We start from the raw sequence: 18,015 nt of genomic DNA on the forward strand, positions 1-18,015 counted from the left end.
ACACAGGAGGACATTTTTGTAGCGACTTTTTTTGACAGTTGCTGTAGGGTAGTAGAACATTATGTGGGTTTGGGGTTTTGGGATTATTTTTTTTTGGTTGGTTGGTTGGGTTTTTTTGTTTTCTTTTTCCTCCATTTCTGTCTCTATTTAAACACGAACTGAAAATGCACATTACTGCTAGGAAGCCACTGCCTTATATGGTCCTATTAGCTCTTTTGGATTGCAAAAGCTTCTGAAGGGTTACTGCAAACTTGAGAACTCTTAGAGCCATATTCTATTAGATCTTGTTTTTTTTTTAAGTCAGAATGCTGCAACCTGCCTGGCGCTGTGCTGAGAGCACTTGGCACTTTTACAGCCATGTCTTTGGTTGCCGTTGTACAAACTACCCTGTGTATACACCAGAGCAAGCATTGCATCCGACGGTAGGTGCATGCTAATTCAATAATTTTCTTTGATGCTTTTTCCAGTATTTAAAAATTTTGTACCTCTGAAGTACTTCTCAGTGTATCTTTTCACTACAAACCCATCACAAAAGAAGCAGCCGATCTCCTCTTGAGTGGACTGCCCCAAATCTCAGGTATGACTAAGGAAGGTTAAAATACTGCGAAGTCATACTGACTTCATTGCATCTGCAGTTGCAGCTTGGTTTGCAGTTGTCACTGCTCTTAATGCAAAGGTCTGATTTATAGTTCTTAGCTTACTAAATCTAGATTGGACAGAATTTGAATTTAGAATTGCTGGTCTGACCAGACTGGTGAATACTTCATACCCTCATTATAACTTATATGATACCGTGCAGAAAACACAGGTGCAGGATTGCCATCAGACACAGGGATAGCCTAAGCAAGTGAGGATGTGACAATCCCTGTTAACATCTGATACTTGTACTTAATTCTCCAGTCCCTCTGGGATTTGGAGACTGAGTAGAATAAACTTTAAGAGACTTGGAGCAGCTCCTGATTTGGTTGTGCTACTCATTCCTAGATGGAAAACAATTGTATTTTGGTTAGATTTAATTGAGTTAAAAGTACATAGGAATCATTTTGCTATTCTGATTTCTGTATTTTTATTTCAGGTATGATAAATGATACAGTAAGTGAAAGATTGATAGAAAATTGTTTTATGGGCTATACATAGAATTTACACACAGAGATGAAACAATACCAACGCTTGCACCATATCTGGGACCAATGGTGTCAGCCAGGACATGGGGGTGGAAGAATTGCCTCTGTTCAGGGCAGTGTGGTTGTTTGTGGAAACTGCTTCCACTGAAATGCTCATTTTTTTTTGTGTGATCTAATTACCATACAAAGGAGAAGGCTGTAAGTTAATAATCAATCAAACTACAGAAGAGAAGCGAATAAATGTTTCACTTCAACTTTTGACTTTAATAAAATATTCAAAGATTTCTAAAGTATTTTAGTGCATTGTTTCCCTGTAAGAAGTGTGTGCATAAAAACTGCATTATGAGAAATTAGTCATGAACTGTGTTCCAGCAGTCACAATTTCTATAATTTATAATATAACTATTCACTACTATTACCTTTTTGTTGCTAAAAAGATTATACTACTTTCATTACAACAGTCCAAAAAAGCATACTTTTGAATAGTTGCAGTAGCAGAAGGCAGAAACTGTTCCAGCTTTTTTTATGTTTTCTTGCTCTGTTTTTGTTCCTGCCCTGAGGATCTTTCCATGAGCTGAAACTGCAAAAGATTTAGGTTTTCACTGTAGTATAGGTACTCTTGGTCAATCTTGTGTTAGCTCACCTGCATGAAAGGTCACATTTTCTGAGTTAGTAAAAAACTCAGGTAGTTCATTGGTATATTGTGTGACTTTTTAGACCTCCTCGACATGTGAATATCAGCTCTCTTCTAAAACAGGAAGCACAAAACAAGTTGAAAAGTCAAGGTGTTCTGTTATGTCATTGATGCTCATAAACATCAGAGGGCAAGAAGTTATTTTAGGTGACCTGAGGTTTTCAATTATTTGAATTCAGGCAGACCTTAAGTCTAAATTCATCCTTAATTGATTTTACTTTTAACTGAATGTATTAGAGAAAGATATCTTGTATTTCCTTTATGAGTTAAGCAATGTCACTATTCATGAAAATCCATCACTTGGTTCTTATGATTCACCCTGTCCAGCTGACTGGTGTGGAGATGGTCAAGCCTGCAGAAGAGCCCTCTTTCAGCTGTATTAGTTGACTTCATCAGTTTTCTGTGCTAGAGTAGCAATTCTATTGACTACTAGATTTTACATCCATCTCTTGTTATGCCCTATGACTGTAGCTGAGTCACTGCCTTTGGCCAGGACAGGCCAGATGCTGGATTTGCCTTTTGGCTGTTCTTTTCAGTTGCAGTGTTTGCTATTCGCTTTGACGTTAATGCATACCAGACAGCAAAATGCTTGAGTGTTGCTTTCATAATTGAACCTCACATTTGGCTGCCTATACTTTATTAGCAGCTGACCAACTCTGGGCACTTGTGCTTGTTCAGGAGAAGAAGGAAACAATTCTTTTTGTCTTCCCCAGTATTATCAATTTGTTTTCTCTCTCACCTTAAAATAAACCTCAATTTTTCACCTTCCAAGTTCTGTGATGTGTCAGAGCTTGCTACAGTTTTTGCATTTAGTCTACCTCACTGATCCTCTGAGCAGCTCTCTGAAAGGTTTCTCTCTGATGACGTTTACATCTACAAATGTAAAGTATGTGATTGTGGCATTCACAGATAGAAGAACAATTTATTGTTTTATGTGAGGTAACATTTCTAAAGTTTTAAATTCACCTCAAATAATCAGAGGACTTTAAAAAACTTTTAGTTCATATCAATGATAGTATACCACAGGTTTAGTAGTCTTGAAATAGGACTTCCTTTGCTTGCTGTTATGCCACTCATTTGTTGTTCAGATCAAGCTGAAGAAAAACTTCCTCGTATCTCAGCCTTAGAGAGAAAGGCCTGTTTATTGCAAAGTGGCAAGGTGTAGCCATTTGGTCTTTAAATTCTAGTTGTGGGTTCTCTTAGTTTTTTTCTTATGATTAGAATCTGCAGCCATGGCCTCTCCCATGGAGAGCATTTTTTTGCAAATAATATGTTTTAAGTTGTTTCTAAAGAATATTTTTGGTGCGAGCTGACCTTCTAGGCTGTGCTCTGTGACCAAAAAAAAAAAAAAAACACCAAAAAAAAGTGGGGCATCTATAGGTCTTGGCTTAGAAAAGGAAAGATAAAGTCAAAGGACCATGATTGTGTGCAATCTATAAGAAGACATGAACAAAGAAAAAGGAAAGGGGACCTGACACTGTCATGAAATATAAAGGAGTAACTGGGTTGGTAGGGAGGTGGTCTGTACTTTGTGATTGAAGGATAAGGGAGAGGAAGAATGAAAAATACTGGAGTGGTGACAGAGAGGTTGAGCTTTGATGGGAATGGGTTTGCCTTGCAGAAGACAGAGTAATTGTGGGAATCTGGATTGATGCAAGATAAGAACAGTGAGGGGAAAAAATTTGTAGTAAAAATGAAGATGTTTGTGCTTCTACTGCTCTGTTATCCCTACATACCTTCTGTGCTGGTTATCACAGGTTATTTATATGGCACTTGGGTGATAGAAGTGTTCTTAAGCACCAGCTATCTCACAAGCATGAGGCTCTTATGAGGCTGGTGGATGTGAATGTTGGTCACTTGCACAGAATAATCCTCTTCTCCAACCTGTGAAAAATTAACCCCTTTCTCAATTGATTGACTGAGCTTGATACACTGTATTTCCAGACTGCATAGCTCTGAGTGTCTCAGTCTTATTCTGGGCTTCCCTTGTACATATTGTGGTTTATTGTGTGTCAAGTAGAGAAAAACAAACTTCATGTCTTGCAAGTGATGCTAATCCAGCAGGTCATGCAATAATGATTGTCATTTACTGAGGTGTTAAAAGACAAGTTGGTTTTAGACAGATGAAAGAAGGTTCTCAGCTGGGCATTACTAACCTGGGTGCTTTCTGTAAGACACCAAAAGGTACTAAATGTATGTCCCAAATTATGGGGAAGTGTAAGTAGAATAATGCTCAAAGAGAATAGCAACATTTGATGTTAGAGAGAAGAATGGTTGTTTGCCAGTTGACATGTTTGCTAATTTATGGGTATATAACTGCTAATTGTGACCAGAGGTTTTTGTATGCCCTGCATAACTTGAGCCAGTTTTGCATAAGTCTGATGGAAGAGTGTAATGTGGGTTATTATGAATATACAAGTGATTTGCTATTGTGAAATTCATCTGTGATTGGAATAATTGCTCATACATGCTTCTAACCAGTATACTGTTGAAACACAGCATGTCTGCTACTGTGTGCAGTGTGATTAAGCATCATGTTGAACTCTAGAGTATATAAACAAGTACACTGCTGTGGGAACTAGGAACTTACCTTACCATTTTGCTCAAGCAACGATTCAGCCCTCCTCTTAATTAACTAAATACAGGCCTCTCTGTGCATCTATAAAATGTTTGTCAATTCTTTAATTATGCCAATTCTTCTCTAAACTTCATCAAACTCATTAAAAATATTTGAGAAAGCTGTGAAAACTGATGTTAGATGCCTAAAGTCCTGTAAATATAGTGTATTTGTGCACTAGCAAATTTTGCATTTGAAGAGAGCTCTTCTGTGTAGTAGGCAAAGGTTTAACAAGAATTCTTGGCTAAGATTGAGGTTAGACATATTCAAAGGAGAAATAGCATGCACATTCTTAGTAATTCAGGAAAATTAATTTTTTCAAGAACTTATTAGGATTTGTAGTCGGTTTACACCACTGAGTGCTTTTGCACTCAGGGTTGGACGATTTACTATGGTATATGATTTATTTCAAACAGGAACTAAGCTGGAAAATTCCTTTTGTCCTTTTTATGCTAGATGACTCCAGTATTCTCTTATGGCTTTATACTCTGTTTATGTATGTTTATCAATACTTATTAGGAGTAGTTTTCTGTCTATAATATGTTTTGGAAATCAATGGCTGATGGAAAACATGCAGCTTTTCAATGATGAGAATATTCTAGGACTACTCAGATAGTTTTTTCTCTACAAGTTGCCTTGGGGCATTGCTGTCCTCATATTGGATCATGCTTTGTGCACAGGCAGAGACAATTTAGTGTGGTGTAATTTCAGCTGAAATTATTGGTAGTGTTGTAAGTAGAGAGTTCCTTCTAGTACAAATGAATGTTACTTTGGAGTACATCATGTTTTTTGTCAGTGAAGCTGAATGTTGATTCATTAGTATTTCAAAAGTAGGAAGAACTAAGCATGTCTAGCTATTGAAGTGTGCAGGACCTAGTGCTTAGTTGTAATGATAGGAAACATTATGTGTTTCCCTTATGGAATAAGAGTCAAGAGATAACCATTGCGTATTAAGAGAAAAGAGATTTTTTTGTTGTTGTGGGGTTTTTTTGTCACTGATTTGTTATGTCATGAAACTACTTTTGAGCAACTGCCCATTTTTATGCTCAGTTTAATTTTAGTCAGTGTGTGTTAGACTTTGCAGGAACTTCAAAAGTGATTCTGCCATCTCATGGTCTTTTCAGGCATGCCTGTGATTCCTAATGTATTTGTCAAGTGCTCAAGACATTTTTTAGGGTTTTTTTTTGACATGAACAATAATTGTCGATTTTTCTTTTTTGTCTTTCTAATGAAATGATCACTGAGTGAAGCGCAAAGAAATTCATGTAGTAATGCGATTAAAAAAAGACTTTATGAAGTGCTCCTGCTCTTCATGGAAAGTTAGGTTATAAACATATGTGTCAGATTTATTTAAAGCAATAAGGAAAAAAATATTAACAGTGATCAGAATATAGATTGCTTTAGATTTCAAGAACATTTAACATTCTCTCATACAAAAGATCAGACTTAATAAATGCCTAGTGACAAAATTGTGGAATCTCGGGTGGAGAGATTAATGGGGTGCACCAGAGATAGAATTAAGAAAAAAAACCTCATTTTATCTCTCCTTTTATATATTGATTTGTTCTTTTTTTTCTTGGTTGGTTGGTTTCAATTGTGAGAAGGAACTGTGGGAGGGAGAGGCTGCATTATGGTGGAACCTGAACTCTTCCTATGGAATACGTCACTGGACTGCCCTGGATGAATTCCTGCTTCCTAATCAGCAGGGATGACTGAGCTTTGGGATATATAAAAACCCATCCCAAAACCTTAAAAATTCCAGTCCGAATATGAAAATGTCTTCTCATACCTCTTCAACATTATAAATCTGTGCCTTATTTCTAACCTGCATATATTTATCTCCTTTTTTTTCCCCATTAGATTTTGGTATATCTTTCAGAAGAATTCTGACAATAAATTCCTTCCACCTCTGTAGTGGGCTATAGATTCTCATCCAGTGACACTCCAATCTTCTATTTGACAAACTAAATAGGTTGACCTCTGTAAATCTTTTATTAGTAGTGATGTTTTTCAATGTTGTCGTCATGCTTATGGTTCTTTCTTGAACCCATTTGTGAATGTCTTTGAAATGTTGACAGCAGAACTGGACACAGTGATTTAGTAGCAGTCACAGAGGCAATACAGCCTCCCTATTTCTTCTCAGTATTTCCCAGATTATATATAAGCCATTAACTATATTATCCTGTGCAGCTGTGATCCTCTTATTGTTTGTCAAGCTAATTGCCTCTAAGAATAAAATTCCATTCTGATTTTTGTTCCTGGATGTGACCTTCCATTTAGCACCCCAAAAATCAGGGTGGTGGAAGCTCTGACTAATATGCCAGTTTTGTGTCTCCCCTCTCAGTTCTCCGTGATCTGATCAAACTCAATCAGTTCCAGTCTTGTATTTGTTCCCATAAACACATTATGTTTGTATTGAGACAGCACTGATTTTTTTTGACACCCTTCCTGCAAGCATTTGATGATAATGTTCGGAATTCAAGATCAATAGATAGACATTTCTTAATTTACTCTGAATCAAAATTTTACTTGGTAAGTTTGAAACACAGCAAAAGTGTAACGTTTGTGTGGTAGTGGAAATAAAACATGCAGAGAAACAAGAGGTAGCTTAATAAATGGAGGGCAGTAAAATGCAGCTAGACATGGATTTCAAGGGTCACAAGAAGCTTTTAGGCTCCTGTGCTCTGGAGGATTAGTACCATTTTTGTGACAACATTTTGTAGCTCTTTTAGAAGGGAAATTAATTTCATTGCTTTACATCACTGTTCAGTTGAGACTTTAATTAAAAAGCATTTTAAGAGTCTTTAGAGTTGTAATCTATTTTTCTTTTGTCCAGGTTGCCCAGTGGTAAAGAAAAAACTAATTGCTAAAAATAAGGAAAAAAATGTGTTTTGCTTTTCTTTTAAGGAGCTTTTTGAAAATTGTGAGGGTTTTTCCCCCCCAAAAAGCAGGATACATGAAAATTTTTTATTCTTTAAAGCACTTCCTGAGTTTTGATTAAAATTTTTTGCATTTATTTATTTATTAATTTATTTATTTTAAAATTTAAAAATGTGATTCTCTGAAAAGGTTTGGGTGGAAACAAAAATTCCCCAGCAAGGTTTTTAGTTTTAAAAAGTGCCTGAGGGATGTAATAGCATGTATTGCTTTTTTTTCTTTGTTTTTTTTTTTTTTAAAGGTGACTTGGATTTAGATTAGTCTAGAAAGGCTTTTAATGTCCACCTGTTACTTTTTCCTGCTTAATGTTTAACTGGTATATATTGCATGTTTGTGTTTATAAATTTGTGAATCTGTTTAACCCTCTGCTCACAGCAGTCTATTACAAATGCATATGACACAGATTGATATTCTGCCTCGGTCGTATGCAAAAAATATCCATGCCATACAAATCAATAGTATTCTATTACTGTGATAGCCTGAGGAACATGGAACAACAAAGATTTCCTAATGAAAATCCTAGGGTCAATTCAGTTATTGAGGCAATCCTCAGAGACTGCAAATGAGTTGAGGGTTTATTTTGAAATTGTCATCTAAACTGGAGGTTTTGACATACTGGAACTCCACTAATTACCATGTATGCTTCAGGGCTTCTAGAAGGGCAGAAAACTCTGCTTATTCATGTAGGCAAGCAGAAAATAGAAAAGGCAGATGTTGTACTGTCCTATTCTTGTCTGATTCTGACTGTTTTTTGACCTCATACATCTATTTCATAAAGTCTGTGTATTTTACAGAGTTACATCCCCATGCAAGTATTTTTTCTTAATGAAATTTTTATATTTTATATTATTGAGATGTACTTGGACTAGCTGCCCAGAAAAAAAAATTACAAGTTAGCTTTAAAGAAATCATACCAGCTGTAAATTGTTGGGAGGCACTACATTCTCTTAAGGATGACATGAGAGTAAAAGTGTCTCGATGTTTGCTGATACTGCAATCTTCTGTGGAATATGCTGTTTAAAATGAAGAGATTATGTACAGTAGACCTTAAAAACAAAAAACCCACAAGATTCTCTCCCCTACACCCCCTCCCCTTGAAAAAAACACCCACCAAGCCCAAAACCACAAAACCAAACCCACCAAAACAAAGCCTAAGGACTTTTAAAACCATTGCATTTAATAAACTTAGTCACTGTTTTGGGAAACACTATGTTAATTAATTTTAATTTCCTTGATAATTCTTCCAACAAATGCTTGTTATGGGAGGTTGTCAAATGCAGGGGTGTAAAATATGACCTCTATGAAATATGAGGCTTTTTTATTCCATTACTTTTGCTGTGTTATTGAATATCAATCAGTCAAGGAGAAGTGGTATCCTAATTAAGAATAGTGATACAGGTTTAGAATTTGCTTTTATTGACATAAACGTTGTGTCTTAGCCAATTAACTATTTATTCCTGAAAGATTTTGCAGGAAACTGCATGTGTAAAATGGATAAGTACTGCTTTTGTCTGTCATCTTATGAAATAAGATAAAATAGCTAGCTGTTGGGTTTTTTATCAGTTGAGTTTAGTGGTTGCATTGCTACTGTGTATTTCTAGTTATATGTAGCTAAATGAGCAAACAGTAATGGATGAGGTGAAGGAGATGAGTGCCCACATCTAACCACACAGTAGGTCTTGTAAGCAAACACGAGATCTCAGAGTTTGTCTGAAGCTGAGCAGTGAAGTGACTGCAGGAGAAAGGCTGAGTGTGTGCCTTGATCACCTTGCAGCAGAGGCACCACTGATTAACACCATGATCTCAGGCACATCATCATCATGGTGCACTTGGCCAGCACAGTTTGCCATTTCCATGACCGCAGAATCTTTATATTTGGAAAAGGCCTTTAAGATCATAGAGTGCAACCACAGATTAATACTTCCAAGTTCACCACAAAACCATGTCACCAAATGCTACAGCTACATGTCTTTTAAATACCTGTAGGGATGGTGACTCCACCACTTCCCTGGGGACTCCTTGCTGTGGTGAGGGGCCCAAAACTGAACACAGGATTCAAGGTGTAGCTTCACCAGTGCTGAGTACTGCAGATCAATCTGTGCCCTGATCCTGCTGCCCACACTGTTTCTGATCCAAACCAGGATGCCACTGGCCTTCTTGGCCACCCAGGCACACGCTGGCTCATGTTCAACCCACTGTTGACCAGCACCCCTGCGTCCTTTCCAGACAGCTTTCCAGACACTTATTTCCAAGCCTGTAGCATTGCATGGGGATAAAGGTCTTTAGACATGATCTTAAGCCTAAATCATTCTATGATTCTATGATCATGGAAATTGCAAATTGCACTGACCAAGTGCAGCACTTTGGTCTGTATCAAAGCTACTCTCCAGGGTAATGCTGGACTGGACTCGTTTCCTACCTACAGTCAGGATCTAGATCCTTTTGAATATGAGGTAAAGAATATTTGTAGCAATATGTAGGCACTGTGTGTATTGCTGTATATAATATCAGACTGAGAGTTTGTAAATGCCAATGTTGTTATGAATGCCTGCAATTAGAAATGTACATTTGTTATCCAGACCTTCAGTATGCAGCTTTTAGAATACCTGAAAGGAGCAATAGTTACACAGTCATACGAATTCCAATATCTTCTACCTTAAAAACCATTTAGTGCTAGCTAGATTTCCCAGTTTTCCTGTAGCACCTCATTTACTCCTTCTTATATATATTGGACCTGAAAATAAATCATCAGTGGCTCCCTTTAACTGAGTGTTGTTTTGCTATCTAGGATTTAAAATTCGCTGGTCAGAATTTTATGCAAATAAAAACCTGCAAATAAAACAGGTTTTAAAGTGAATTGATTAAAATCTTTTCTTAAGAAGTTGTTGCTTTACTAAAATGATGTGGCTGATTCTCAGATAGTGTCTGTAAAGGGAATGATTTGCTTTTTTGTTAAAAAAGAAAAACAAACAACAAATTACTTATTTCCCGTGAGTGATCTATTAAATCACAACATTGCTACCACATTGAGAAGTTTTATTTCCATCATATTTTTATGTTGGAAACATTCATGTACTGTAACAAAAGCATGGTTATGATTTTCCTGCATGGAAGGTCAGCAGTAAAGGGGGGAAGAGGCAGTTACATATTCCTCATGATATGAGAGCAAAGGTTTGCCTTCACTGAGTACTCAAATATTGAATGACTGTGTTGTACATCACAGAAAACCTCTTCTCTCCCAAGTGAAAAGCAACTCCATATTGACTGATCAGTTTGAATATTTTCCTTGAAATAATGCCAGTGGCACTTGCATATTTTTGTTTCATTTCTGTTGAAAGATTCGTCTCTGCTCCCTAAATTGTCTTCTCAAATTACTTCAATACCACGCAAGATATTAAACACTCTATAAAGCATTCTGGGCACTCTTGCAGAAAAGACTCAATCAGAGTGAGAAACAACATAACATTTATCACAGAAGTCTGTTATTTGAATACAGACTTCATTTAGAGTTGCCCATTGAGAACTTTAATTTATCTTTTATGTGACATGCATTTATTTATAACTCTGGATTTACGCAGCTCATGCATTTGTACATTTTTGTCATTTCTGCTAAAAGCTTTTTCACAAACCATACTGCAGTTGGTGCAGTTGCCCAGGCTTGGTGGAACATTCAGATTTTGGGAGAGAACAGAGATTCCCTAATCAGCGTCAGTGGACTCACCATACAGTAGAGGCTTGTAAAGTGCAATAGCCACAATATTCCTACCTTTGATATTGCTAATATTCATTTCCACAGGCCGCTTTTCTCCTCTGTGTCACCTATTTATTTTGTGCAGTTTATACAGTTTGTGTTTCCTAAGTCTTTGCCCAGTTTGGTCCCTGGTGTATTGTCTCATTTCATTCCTTGTGTTTCTATCTCACACCTTTTAAACCACCTAACTTTTTTTTCACCCCAATAAAAATAGCCTTTTTCGATTCCATTCCTCTACACACCCTTTTTTTTTTATTTTATTTTAGCAAATAACATAAAAATACTCAATATTAAAATGAAATTTCAAATAATGACAATCTGCACAACTTCAGATAGAATGTAGTTTGTTCATTGAAGAAAATACAGAGTACTGAATTTTTATATGGAGATTCAGTGTCTACTTCAGTATTTTGATACTGCTGGACAGTCCAATCCACAGAATTCCAGGAAATACTTTTAAGAGATGTTGAATCAAACATATTGTAAGCTGGTGTAAGAGGTGATGAGAAATCAATAATTAGCTCTCAATGCTTCCTTGTCTTTCAAGCTGTTTAGTGTAACATTGATATAAAAAGTAATCACACTACATCTTGGTAATGGATTGGTCATTTATTTTGATGTATCTGGAATAATTTTCTTTCATATGATAGACAGCAGGACTATGGATAAGCATAATATCTCTAGTGTAAAAATCAGTGGTTTCCTCTATGAAAAATAAAATGTATCATTTTCCTTTATTTATTTAGGCAGAAAGAGAGAGTAACCTTTGAGGATGGAAAGGAATGGATTTTTTTAATTATCTTTTGAATACTTGATTTAAGACACCACGTATTGGAGGGAAAAAGCACCAAACCACAACACTAATGAACAGAGAATAAATGAGGAAAAAATAACTGTATGGTAAAAAATATTCAATTCTGATGTTGAAGTAGAGAAAGAATAAGGAATTAGGAATCCCTAGCTTTTTCCCCCACACTCAGACAAACTGTAACAATTGAGATCCGGCACAGAAATGTAATTGAGAAAACACCATCTTGAATTCCAAGGCTAGCTTAAAAAATAAATAAAGTAGTGGTAAACTGCAAGAAGTGGTGAAATAGTTCTCCTTTGTAGAAGAAATGCAATACTAGATATTTAATAAAGCATAAACAATTTCTTAACTGTACAGTAAAGCATCTTTAGTGTATTTCTTAAATAATTTCTTATTTTAGTTTCTGTAAAGTAATTTTGTATTTCTTCATGAATAGAATTAGATATAGAAGTTTATCTCATCTGGAGGATGTTACAATCATGGCACACGATTTTTTTGCTTACGGATCAGAGTTAAAAGACCTCACTGCATGTTCTGCTTACAAGACTCACTCTCTGCATGACTTTGGGTAGAGCATTTTACTTTTCTATATGCATCGCCTTCAATAAAAAAATAAATAACTTAGAGTGTACTGAAGAACCAGTAAATTATTACTAAATTAAAAGTAGTATTTTAAATGCAAAATAGTTGAGATGCTGGTATAAAAAGATGAATACAAAACTCCTAGCTGGGCAAGTCATACTTCTGATGACTGAAGTCTTCCTGCAGTGTCTGGTTTTTGCATTTTAGGAAGTCTGTCTCTTCTCATACGCTAGAAGCAATGAATATATTTCCTGCCTTGGGAACTCATGGCAAAGCAACTTTCAAGCTAGTCAATGCCTGGTCACATTTAATGTGCTGAATTAACTTATGGTCATAAACTGACAGGTGGTTTTGAGCAGTTCATGAAGGAATTTAGTTGGTGTGTGCAAAATGCAGCCTACAGGTCAATGATACTTGGACACACAGCAATTAATAACCAACAGCCAATACTGTTACCCTTGTTTATGTCATTATTTTTTTTCCAATTGATTTCTGATGAAATTGATTAAAATACTTCCTAGTTGAAGACATATTTGCTGTAAAGTAAAGGAATAATAAAATTGGCCTCATACAATGAGACAGATGTTTTGATCCTTGTTAGGAAACACTATCAGAAAAAATGTATAATTACTAGGGGGTCATCCCCACTCCCCAAAACCCAGTGTCATGGTTTTTGAACGTGTTTTTAGATTTTCTGTTATTTTGTAGAAATATACTACCATAATACGTGGCTTGTTCCTGTTCCCACTAGAGTCAATAGCAAAATTACCAATGAGTGATGGAAAAAGCCTATGAAAAATGTTTCAAAAACATTTGGTTTCATTTAGGTAAATTCAATTCGTTGGCCAAAATATTAGATTTCTAATTGTTTGCTTCAATCAGAGCTACACAGAGACTGGTGTCTCTTTATGTCAGTTTCAGTAGATTTATTCCTACCAGCATGCTGTAAAAAAATCTCTTGCCTAAATTTTAAGCCAAAATTGGAAGATAGACTCTCAGCAATATGGAAGAAAATCCAAATCCAATGTGTAAGAACCATAAAGAGCTCAATGCCAGCTCTTGCTAATTTGCATTATATATTTTTTTTGTTGTGCTTACAGGGTTTCTTGAGAGCCTTCAAAACACACTTGAAGTGCCAGATCACTGTCCTTCTGTGCCATTACTAAATATAAATTTTTCCACATGAATCAACTGAGTGAAGATCAGATGTTTTAAAAAGGGCTTGGTTTTCATTTGCCTAAAGGCTATTGTGCTAAAAAGAATTCAGTGACCTCATAGCTGAAAGTGACTGCAGATTTGCTATTAAATAACTCAGCTGTGCTGCACAGCTTTGCGAACCATGATTGTAATATTTTTGTTCTAATTTTTGTAATTTCATTTTTTATTTATATGTAAATTACACAGACCTTAAGATCATCATGGCTAGTATTCGCGAACAAAGATTTGGGAAGAGACCTTAAGATACCCTGTTGGTACACCTCTCTGACCAAAATTTCCCTGATGCATTTGTAGGATATGAAAATGCTGCTAAACTGGAACAATAGTCCCTAATATTCTAGGATAGAAGGAAAAGCCTTTCTTTGGATGCAGCTTCATTGTTTTCTTTCTGAAGTTCTGAAACAAATGTGTCGTGCAGCTGTTGGAACAGCCATGTCCTCCCAGTCATGTCACTGGATGCTGTGTGAACTCTGTTGATCTTATGTGGGATCTGTAATTCTATGGGAGGCTCCTTGATGGAGATAGAAGCTCATTCATAAGATATGAATGAGATTCATACTTGCAAAAGTACTGATAACTAATGGAGTGAAGTCATTCCACTTTCCTATAGTAAAGCAAGCAGAAAAGGTCTCTGTTACTTATGAGTCATCACAGATCTGGGCTGCAGCATGGGTGTTTCTTAGGGTACAGTATTCAGAAGCTGGTGGCTGTAAGGCACAATGAAATTTTTTATTTAGCTGCCTCTGAGTATCTGGGTTCAGGATGATATTCTTGCATGGATATCTTTTGTGACTGGAGAAGCTAGAGCTCTGCCTCCAATATATCATAATTTCTTGAGCTTTGTAGTCATGTCTGAGTGTTAGTTAATGTATTTTTGTCCTGATTTCATTTAACATGGTGTTCCATCTACAGCTAGCAGTGCTGACCTGTGATGTGCTGTCATCACAGTGTATCTGGAAGGGCACTATTTCAAAATTAGAGAGAGGGCAGTGGAGAAGATATGTCGTCTGCCTGAAGCTAGTATCTCATTCAGGGAACAATTTTATCCAAGGTTAATGGAAGATCAGACACAATATCAGTCAGCTGAAGCAAGATCACAGTTATCTGTTAAACATGGAGAAGTGTAACTCCATTCCTGAACTGTCATGATGTACTTGCAGCATTTTGATAGGGCTTGACAGATAGTGTTTGTTTATTGACACAAGTATCCTCTGTGCTGCTCTAAGTATCTATTTTTCAGTTCTTGTGTGGAAATTAAGTGTTTGGGTGAAGTGAGAGGAAACATCTGATAGTCGTAAAGAGGTAATGTACTAGCAGTGGCTGAGTAAACAGTAAAGGGAATGCCCCCTGCAGCTGGGGTGGGTTAGCCCTGGCTGGCAGCCAAATGCCCACCCAGGCATTCACTCCCCCCTACCTCAGTAAAGCCTTTGATACTGCAAGTGTGGTCACCATCTTTGAGAGAGGGACCTGCTTTTAAGAAACAGCTTGCAGAGTCCTTATTCTAATTGCAGGATTTTCCAGAGGTACTGATTATATAAAGGGGTGTTCAGTGATATCTGTGCAGTATGAGAAGTCCACAACTTGATAATGTTGTGATATTATGCAGGATGGGATAATGCCCCCTTCTCAAGAATTTGTAGTCTTTGCCTGAGAATTGTTGTAAATTACTAATGCCTTTCCTTATTTATTTTTTTTTTTAAATATAATACCATTGTCATCTTCTCTGAGAAGGCAGATCAATGCATTTGTGTTTGGGAAGGGGAGTAAAAGACTGGGAGACCTTTGGATTAAATAGTCAATAGATTTCTTTGCTGCAGAACTACTTTGGAGCGAGGGTGTATTCATTCACTCTTTCACATTTTTCTTTGTTAAGGTGCAGTTCAACTGAGACTGAATTCCTCTTTGGCTGTCCATAAACTGTGAAACAGAAGGATGCGGAAGACTATTCCTTGTCTTTTTGTACATGAGTGATAAAAGCACAAGATCATTAATACAAGTTTGTTGCAAAGATGAGTTCAGAGGAGAAGAGTATATCTCCAGCTCACAAAACAGCCACTCCATCACATAGAAGTGCCTCCTCATCATCATCGTCTCAGAGAGACAGGAGGCAGGTAAGGAAAAGCTCTAAATGTTTGCACCATCTGGTGGGATGGTACTTTTATTCCTGTAATGTGGCCTTTAGTTCTTACTAGCTCTTGATTTGCTTGCTTATAGCACTGGATGATATCACCATAGCCAAGAACTGTTGATTTTTTTAGTTGATTTTTTTTTTTTCCATTTTCTGAAGTGGCTCAAAAAAGATTCAGAAGTAACATGGGCACTATGTGCAGCACTGGAGCAAGAAGTGTGTAATCACATGGACAAGTAGGAAACATGCTCTGAAATCTTTTGGGAAGTGGTTTCTTTGATGGCATGAACCTACAATTGTTTAAAATTGTTTTGTGTCCTCTGTGGATATCTCTTCTTGTAAATATAATTACAGAGATGCATTATCATTTTAGAAGGTTGTAATTCAGTTTAAATATCATACTGTTCGTCTTTTTGTAAAACCTAACGTTTTAAATATTATTATTTGTTTTACTACAAATTTACACTGATTGTACCACATACTGAAGTACTAGTCCAGTTATGTTGGACTTCAGTTTTTAAGATACCCTTGTCTATGTGGATGTAATACATCTTTTCTCCATGATCCCTTTGAGATGAAGACTGTATTATTTCTGCTCAAAACAACTTGAGCGTTTCTGTGGCTTTTTTGAGAGATGGGTGTAGTCTGGCCACAGCACCAGTGGGAGCTGCCCGCTAGAAAGTGTGGGAGCTACCCACTAGATTTCAGATTGGTTATTACATGTATATTTACAAACACAAAGATTTATACTGAAAATTTGGTTAGAACAGATAAATATTTTAAAACTGATCTGTGGAAAAGAGGCAGGAAAAGAGCTTATGTAATCATTAGCTGTGGTACACATTTACTTGAATGGCTGTGGCTTAGGAATATTTTCGCAGCTACTTGTATGCCAGCTGGGACAATATTTTTCAGCTGCTGCTGGGGAAGTTTTTGCACTTACCTGTCTTATGAAAAATTTGAAAACTGAGAATTTTGATGAAAACTGTAACATTTACATCTTTGAATGAAAATAGTCTTGCCATAAGGTATGTTTAAAATGTTAAATCAGTAGAATTCTGATGTATGTTCAGTAACAGGCAGGAAATATGTCTGGAATTTTTTTAATAATTTACATTGCTTGAGTAAATCCAAAAATTATTTTCTCACAGGTGATAAATATTTTCCCTGTCAGAGTGTACAGGATTTGGGATAGCTGTACTCAATTAATTAAGTCCTAGTTAGCATATAATCTCCTAATTTTTCATTACTTCCATGTGGAGCAAGGATTTCGACACCTTTTGTTTGAAGCATCGGTGTATTTTGTCTCCCACATTTAAACTTCAAGAAGGTGAATGCAAGATCTCATAGGAGCTGTTGGTCTCAGCTAAGAGCATATCCTCTGAGTTTTCTTTGTAATTAGGTAGTTGGATACAATCATGCAAGTGAGAATGAAAAAAAAAAAGTACCTCTTGGGAATACATTTTACATAAATCTAATGGCTACCATATCTGTTACCATAGCAACAGTATAGAGCAAGGTATACCTGTCATCATAACGAAATGGATGCTTAACTTTAAGTCCATATTTGACCATGGAAATGTGAAGCATGATTTTAAAATAATGCTGTAAAGGTTGGTGATGTGATGCATCCAGAATATCCAATAAAGTGTGATGATGCTTAACAGTTATATTTAGGCATGTAAATGTGGACTGGAAAGGCTACTGCTAGGCATTCATTTTTTGCCTTCGTGCTTTCAGTGTTAAAGGCAGACAAATATCCAAGAGAATGAATGGATGAACAATTTCTTCTGCAGAAAGACACAGAGCTAGAGCAATGCAGCGTGAAGTGCAGTGGTACTATATCCAGGAAAAGAAACATACAGGTGTTTCCTCTGTGCATGTAGACACAGTAAATCAACCAGCTTCATCCTACCAGCTACTATAAGCACTGTATTTCTACTATATTTCTAATTTCTTTCCTTGCTTGTGGTATTATTTGTATATTTTTTGGTTTTCATAGGCTTTTCCTCAAACACAATGACAGCTCAGGGGTGGGGGGTTTTGGTTCAGGAGGTGTTGGGTTTTACTTTGAAAAGGCTTTAAAATTCTGTTTTGCTACCTCCTTTTACTCTTCAGAGCAGGTAGGAGAAAAGCACCCTTCCTGAATTGGT

The 18,015-nt window shown here is 36.5% G+C and overlaps 1 protein-coding gene across 7 annotated transcripts in view; it reads left to right on the forward strand.

Moving 5' to 3' along the window:
• OSBPL6 (oxysterol binding protein like 6) overlaps positions 1–18,015 on the forward strand; it is a 97,175-nt gene that overhangs the window by 26,897 nt on the left and 52,263 nt on the right. For 2 of the 7 annotated variants that reach the window (XM_051787829.1, XM_051787830.1), the window contains exon 2: positions 15,608–15,845. In XM_051787829.1, the coding sequence (XP_051643789.1) occupies positions 15,744–15,845 (102 nt within the window). In that variant the 5' untranslated portion in view covers positions 15,608–15,743. Of the gene's footprint in view, positions 1–15,546; positions 15,846–18,015 lie in introns of those variants that run through there. The other 5 variants (XM_051787828.1, XM_051787835.1, XM_051787832.1 and 2 more) reach the window with 3 other exon arrangements.

The sequence above is a fragment of the Manacus candei genome, unplaced genomic scaffold (assembly GCF_025592945.1).
Source record: "Manacus candei isolate 608988 ecotype Guabito, Panama unplaced genomic scaffold, ASM2559294v1 h1tg000023l, whole genome shotgun sequence".
Lineage (NCBI taxonomy): Eukaryota > Metazoa > Chordata > Aves > Passeriformes > Pipridae > Manacus > Manacus candei.